The sequence below is a fragment of the Octopus sinensis genome, unplaced genomic scaffold (assembly GCF_006345805.1).
Source record: "Octopus sinensis unplaced genomic scaffold, ASM634580v1 Contig11719, whole genome shotgun sequence".
NCBI lineage: Eukaryota > Metazoa > Mollusca > Cephalopoda > Octopoda > Octopodidae > Octopus > Octopus sinensis.
The window spans coordinates 100001-107500 of record NW_021832433.1 but is presented as its reverse complement, the minus strand read 5'-3'; the positions used below and the strand labels follow the sequence as shown (position 1 = coordinate 107500).

The 7500-nt window shown below is 35.7% G+C and overlaps 1 protein-coding gene across 1 annotated transcript in view; it reads left to right on the top strand.

Moving 5' to 3' along the window:
• The window catches only part of LOC115229088 (fasciclin-1), a 103295-nt gene that overhangs the window by 25514 nt on the left and 70281 nt on the right, over positions 1-7500 (top strand). Inside the window, exons 4-5 of the mRNA XM_036499100.1 lie at positions 762-909; positions 2770-2932. Of these exons, the coding sequence (XP_036354993.1) occupies positions 762-909; positions 2770-2932 (311 nt within the window). The remainder of the gene's footprint in view (positions 1-761; positions 910-2769; positions 2933-7500) is intronic.

Sequence of the window (7500 nt, the reverse complement as noted above, 5' to 3'; positions counted from 1 at the left end):
GGTGTTCATGCAAAGAGTTCAGGCCATTTATGGTCAAGAGAGACTTCGAACCGAGCGGTCGTCGGCATCTTCACTATCTCGTCCGGCAGCTTATTCCACGGATCCGCAACCCGGACGGAGAAAGCCCCCTCCACCCTTATTGCAATCCCTATTTGTTCCATGTAATTCTCAAGATTTTTACTCACTGTTCTCAGGGCTCCGACAATTATTGGTGCTACTACCATCTTTCTCATCGACTACAACTACTTAACTTCCCAAGCTAACCTGTCATATCTATCGACTTTTCTTTCTTCCTTATCACATACTTTGTCAGCCGAGCATGCTATATCTATGACCCAGCATCGTTTACTTTCTTTCTCGATTAACACAATGTCTGGTTTCCTATTCTCTATCTCATGGTCGCACTGAATCGTAAAATCCCATATATAGATACATACATACATCTTTGCATTATCATTGTCGATGATGCCTTCGGTTTTATGCTCGTACCAATTTTTTGCTCTCTCAAGTCCATACTTGTTGCAATGTGTCTAATAATCCTTGCTATGTTGTCATGTTATTATTATTATTATTATTGTTATTATTATATTATTATTATTATTATTATTATCATTATTATTATTATTATTATTATTATTATTATTATTATTATTATTATTATTATTATTATTGTATTATTATTATTATTATTATTATTATTATTATTATTATTATTATTATTATTATTATTATTATTATTATTATTATTATTATTTTTTCAGATACTTACGTTGAAGGTGGCGCGACTTGGGTGAAAATCGTCCAGTCAGATGTAGGTTGTATAAACGGTGTGATTCATTTGATAACCAATTTCATGTTCTATAAGAACTTTACGTTATGGGAAGCTATAAGAGACATGCCAAAACTAAGGTAAGTTCCTTCCATCGACGGTGCATCTAAGTCCTCTGTGTGTGTATAATTTTATGCGTATATATGGATACAAATATTAGCTAAAGCATGGAGACACTGATTAAAAGACTAGATAATAGCAATGGCATGCAAACAGTCAACGATTATATGTGCATACACACACACACACACATACGCATGTATATACACAGAAATTTGTAGTGCGAAGAAATAACATATAACCAATGTTAACAATATAATTATGTATAACAATATACATGGCTATTTTAATACGATTGACCAATGTCAAATTAAGTCCAGAACTAAAAAACTTCGTTGTAATTAAGCAGTCTACAATCGACAATATATATATATATATATATATATATATATATATATATATATATATATATATATATATATATATATATATATATACATGCATATACATATGCATATATATATATATATATATACACATACATATATATATATATACATATATACATATATATATATACATATATATATATATAATATATATATATAATATATATATATATATATATATATATATTATATATATATTTATATATATATTTATACATATATACATATATATATATATGTGTGGTGTGTACGTATATGACAGTTGTCTACTCTTGACATAGGAGGGTTATTAATGCCCATTTCCCATACAAAATGTCAGCAACATCCGTGTATGAGGAGTCGAGTTCACCTGAGTGTGTTCACGTAGCCTCCAAGTTTCCTGCGGTGCCCTCCTGCTCGACTGGGCATCAAATAGTTGTCTTTCTGGCGATTAAATAATCTAAAAGTTTAGGCTCCTTAAGGCTTGCACCTCATAGGCCCTCACAACGCTGCTGACACTATCCAGAGACAAGCAGCGTCAAGATATTCAGTACCAGTATGAATCGCAACTTCAGGAATGTTGGAAAATCATGATTTCAAGTAGAAGCAAATCATCCCTAAATAGTCCAATGACATTCTCTGCATATCTGGTTTTATATCAGAGTAACCGTCTACTAGAGAGATGCCTTAACAAAAGATAAGGGGTGCATCACTCCCAGTGCTCTTCCAGCACGCCAGACACCAACCGAAAATTTCTATCAGGGAAAGAGAGAGAGAGAGAGCTAACTAACTTTCAAAAAGCATGAAGAATTAATATCTTAGTAAATATGTTACACTGATGTTTACATAGTGGTCAGGCTTCAGAGTCGGTTACTTAAGTTTCCTGCAGGAGCCTTTCGGCTATGTACAAATAGGGTCCTTCTGACTCGAGAAGGAATACGTCTACACGAAAGTTAATGATGCGTATCTGTGCACTATCTCTTGTATAACTATCATTAATGTATTTACGATACGGGCTGAAAAGTTCTTGACTTCGGGTAAAATAAAATACAGGAGAATCAGTTAATTATGATTTTATGCAACATATTCCCCTCTCAGATTCACACATTCGGGGCAACGATCCTTAAGTTTTTCTAATCCCTATAAAAAAACTCGGAAGGTTGGGCCTCCAACTAGGCCTTTCGTGATACCCTCAATGCCAGGAACTTTTAAGTATCCCCTAGTGTATATAAACACGCACACACATACACGAGGGGATGCTGAATGGAGAATCAGTTAATTATGATTTTATTGAACATTTTCCCCTCTCAGATTCACATCGGTCCTTCAATTTTTCTAAACCCTGCAAAAGAACTCGGTAAGTTAAGCGTCCAAATAGGCCTTTCCCTTAAAGCCAGGACCTTCAGCACCCTCTTGTACAAATGTGTGTGTGTGTGTGTGTGTAATTGTATATGTAACTGAGTTTATCTATGCATGTATATTTAGAAGCATTTCTTCTTTTTATATTTTCAGCCACGCGGCTGGTTATATTAGCAGATACCCGGAGATTCGGTCTTTACTATCAAGAGCAGGTTCCACCCCACTTACCATATTCCTGCCAAATGATGATTCTCTTTCAACAATTCCTTCAAGAACAAAACAAAAATTTGCTTTAAACCAAACATTTTTAAACCAGGTGAGATATATTTCTACAATATCGTTTTAGACTTCATCGTGACACTAAACCAAGGAACTGCAACGATACACGGTGGCCTACGTCTTTTACTCTTTTCCTCGTTTCAATCATTAGACAGCGACCATGCTGGGGCACCGCCATGAAGTATTTTTTTTTAGTCTTACGAATTGATTCGAGCATTGTACTTGTTCAATCGCTTACCTTACCCAACCGCTACACATCAACACCGTTACAAGAATCAGTTACTCTTGCCCAACCGTATGCACAGCAACACTGGTTATCAAGCTGCAGCGTAGCACAGACACACTGCCAGACATACACACGTAACGGGATTCTTTCAGTTTCCGTCTTCCAAATCCACTCACAAGGCTCTGGTCGGCTCGAGTGCTACAGCAGAAGACACTTGCTCAAGGTACTACGGAGTAGGACTGAACCCGGAAACATACAGGTGTGTGTGTGTGTGTGTGTGCATATATACCCCTTTCTTTACTGTGCAGTAGATGTTGTCTGTGGGATGCGATGATTCACTCAAACGACGTCTAAACTGACCTTAAGCCTCTGACTCCATCCCGCCATTTAACAAAGACCCTATCGTTGTCACTGCTATGTTGAACGACACCACGAGTTGTTTCTATATACACTTCTATACGTGTGTGTGTGTGTCTACGTATATATAATGTGGTTTTAAATGTATTAAATGCATTATATATACATATTGTAATTGCTGTACAAAACATTGAATTGGACTCAAATACGGGAGGTAGAACGGAAAACATGCTTGAGATATGAAATAATATTGGATATTATTCGCATGTTTCGCATGTTCGCTGTTACACACATAAATGTTTCTATGAACGTTTGACTTGACTCATTATCCAGTGTGACCACCTCTTCCGAAAAGTTACGTATAGGAAAGTTCAAACACATATTTTCACACATACACACATAAAACAATTACATATATACATACATACGTATATATAACATAAGATAAGAAAATAGAGAGATATTTAAAAAATTATTATTTATTAATTAAAAAAAATTGATATACACCCCTTACAGCTGTTTCAAGTGAAGAGCCTCAGAAAAATTAATTAATAAATTTTAAAATCATTTGTAAGTCGAATCACGTCACAGGTAGTTTAAGATATACAAAACAGTTGTTCAATTCCTGGATGTTGAGTAAACGGCTGCAAACTGTTAACTGATAAAATTTATGCATAAAGAACATAGTATAAAAAATGTTAGAGACCTTAGAAAGGGGAGGAAGGTTGTGTATACTGGAGTTGTAAACCACGGTTTATATTGTTGCCTTGCAGTTGAGTATTAACTGCAATGTTCAACATTTTTTGTATAGGTACTTTCATAGGTTTTTGCTATCTCTCAATGAGGTTTGTAACCTTTATTTGTATATATTTATATATATATATATATATATATATATATATCTTTATTGCCCACAAGGGGCAAAACATAGAGGAGAGATGCATAACTGGTACTTTATTTATCGACCCCGAAAGGATGAAAGGCAAAGTCGACCTCGGCGGAATTTGAACTCAGAAGGTAACGGCAGAAGAAATACCGCTAAGCATTTCGCCTGGCGCGCTAACGTTTCTGCCAGCTCGCCTTATATATATATATATAACGCACACACGTGCACATGCATTGTTGTTAGGGCGGCGTGGTGACACAATTGATAACACGCCGGTCAAACCGCTTAACGCTATTTCGCCAAGTTCCGTCAAGGTTGACTTTCCCTTTCATCTTTATGAGATCGATAAAATAAGAACCAGTTAAGCACTGGGGGTCAGTGTAATCAATTCAACACCCCCACCCCACCGACACCACCTAGTGTTGCTGGCCTTGAGCCAGAATTTGAAAGCACTATTATTGCTATCGTTATAATAAAACTGTCGCCACGTAGACTAATATAGATGTTGTGTTTTAATAGGTTTGTCAATATTACAATACTGACATAAGTGACAGAGGTCGATGTATTACAGGTCGGGTTTCCTGCGGCACTAGATTTACACGTCTACTATTACAGGCATGAACACACACACACACATATGTAGAAAGCATAGTGCGTGAGAAGGAGAGAAGGAGAGAGAGAGATTAACAGAAAATTACTGTCTATGATACTGTTAAAGTGATGGAAAAATTGTTTCTGCATATCTTTGTGTATGTATGTATGTATGTATGTATGTATGTATGTATGTATGTATGTATGTATGTATGTATGTATATGCATATGTATGTATATACATTGTATATATATTGAGTGTATGCATTTATGTATGTATGTATATATATATATTGTATCTATATTGAGTGAATGTATGTATGTTTATATATATATATAGTATATATATATATATTGTATATATAAGGAGTGTATGTATGTGTATCTATATATATATATATATATATATATAATATATATATATTTATATATATAGTGTGTATGTATATATATTATATATATTGTGTGTATATATAATATATATATTGCATGTATGTATGTATCTATAGATATATATATTGTGTGTATGTGTATGTATATATATATATATTCTGTGTGTGTGCATATGTGTGTGTCTATGTGCAGATATAGATGTGTATATGTATTTAAAGAGAGAGATTGATAGATGTGAGAATGCACCAGAAATATTGCATATACAGAATGTATAAATAAATAAGTACATTATAAAGAAACAGCGTTCGTTGATAATAGCTTTAATTTCAGCTTCAAATTTAAAAAGTGAACCATAGAAATAGGAACGCTTTAACGAACAGATTAAGGGAATCTACTATATTGGACGTTTTTAAATCGGTTGGCATCATGTTCTCATCAAATTCCTGCTGAGATGACTACTTCACGGAGATTTTCAGACCGGAAATTATTCCAAAGCCTGCTGGGAGTGCTTAACACAACACCATTTTCGGTCGATAAACGAGGAAGCACTCCAAGGAAAGCGGCCATCTTTATGGCAGTGTTGTTGTTGTTGTTACGATTATTATTATTATTATTATATTATTATTATTATTATTATTATTATTATTATTATTATTATTATTATTATTATCATTATTATTATTATTATTATTATTATTATTATTATTATTATTATTATTATTATTTTATTATTATTATTATTATTATTTCTTGTGCTTCGTCGTCAACTGTCGGCGATGTGTAGCGAATTGTGGTGAGGTGAATTGGCGTGTAGTGATGTACGGTATGTGTGTGTGTGTGGGGGGGGGGTAATGCAAGTCAAAATGGTGGTGGAGGCGAAGAATCGAAGAAAATGGGCGTAGGGGAGGAGTGGGGACTGCATGGTTTGGTTAGTGACGTTTAGAGCTGGAGGTGAGCTTCCGGTAAAACCGTAACTGCGGCGCTGTCTCAATCTCCGGACTCTAATCATTTCACTCTCACACACGTCACCGCTAATGCACTGACACTGAAGGAAAGGCTGCCACAGCATTCAACCCCAGTGTACACCCCCACCTCTCTACCATTTAATACAAACACACTCGTATATCCATTTGTATATATACATTTATAAATATACGCGTAAATATATATCTATGCATGTGTACGTGTGTAGATACAGACGCGCACACACTTATTTGTGTATGGGAGCTTATTATACACAGGTGCATATACATATATATGTATGTTTGCGTGAAACAAATATGGTGAAGAAGCTGTCGGTCACTCGATATTCTTTTACTTGTTTCAGTCGTTTGACTGAGGCCATGCTGGAGCACCGCCTTTAGTCGAACAAATCGATTCCATGACATATTTTTTGTAAGCCTAGTACTTATTCTATCGGTATCTTTTGCCGAACCGCTAAGTTACGAGGATAAAAACACACCAGCATCGATTGTCAAGCGATGTTGTGGGGACACACACAAACACACACAAATACACATACACACATATATATATATACGACGGGCTTCTTTCAGTTTCCGTCTACCAAATCCACTTACAAGGCTTTGATCGGCCCGAGGCTATAGTAGAAGATACTTTGCCCACAGTGCCAGGCAGTAGGACTGAACCCAGAACCATGTGGATGGTAAGCAAGCTACTTACCACGCAGCCACTCCTGCGCCTATATATGCTAAAAATAAGAGCACAACATCCCTCAAATCACTCGCTCTTTTCTCTATAAACGCAAGGATAGTTTGAGTAATTAAGTTATTGAAAACGGGTTGGCTTTCGACGGTTTGCCTCTGATCATAATTGTATTCGGTTAGGCTGATCCTAGGGCTAAACACAACGACCACAACAATATTTAATATTTATACAATCTCCAATTATGTGGGTTGCAAAAATCGAAAAGAGTCATACGTACGAGGATTATGGAGAATTGGATATACCAAACCTTGAACAGCATCAACGAGGATGAAAATCAGGGGAAGGAATATAAGAGATGCTGCATGGATGGTAGTCGAACCAAGCAAGAAAGGTCAGGATTGGCCGAACACCGGTCACTTGGAAGGAGAGGAGAGAGGTAGGGAGTACAGGGATTGAAGGATTATGGAGGGACGAGAGAGAAAAA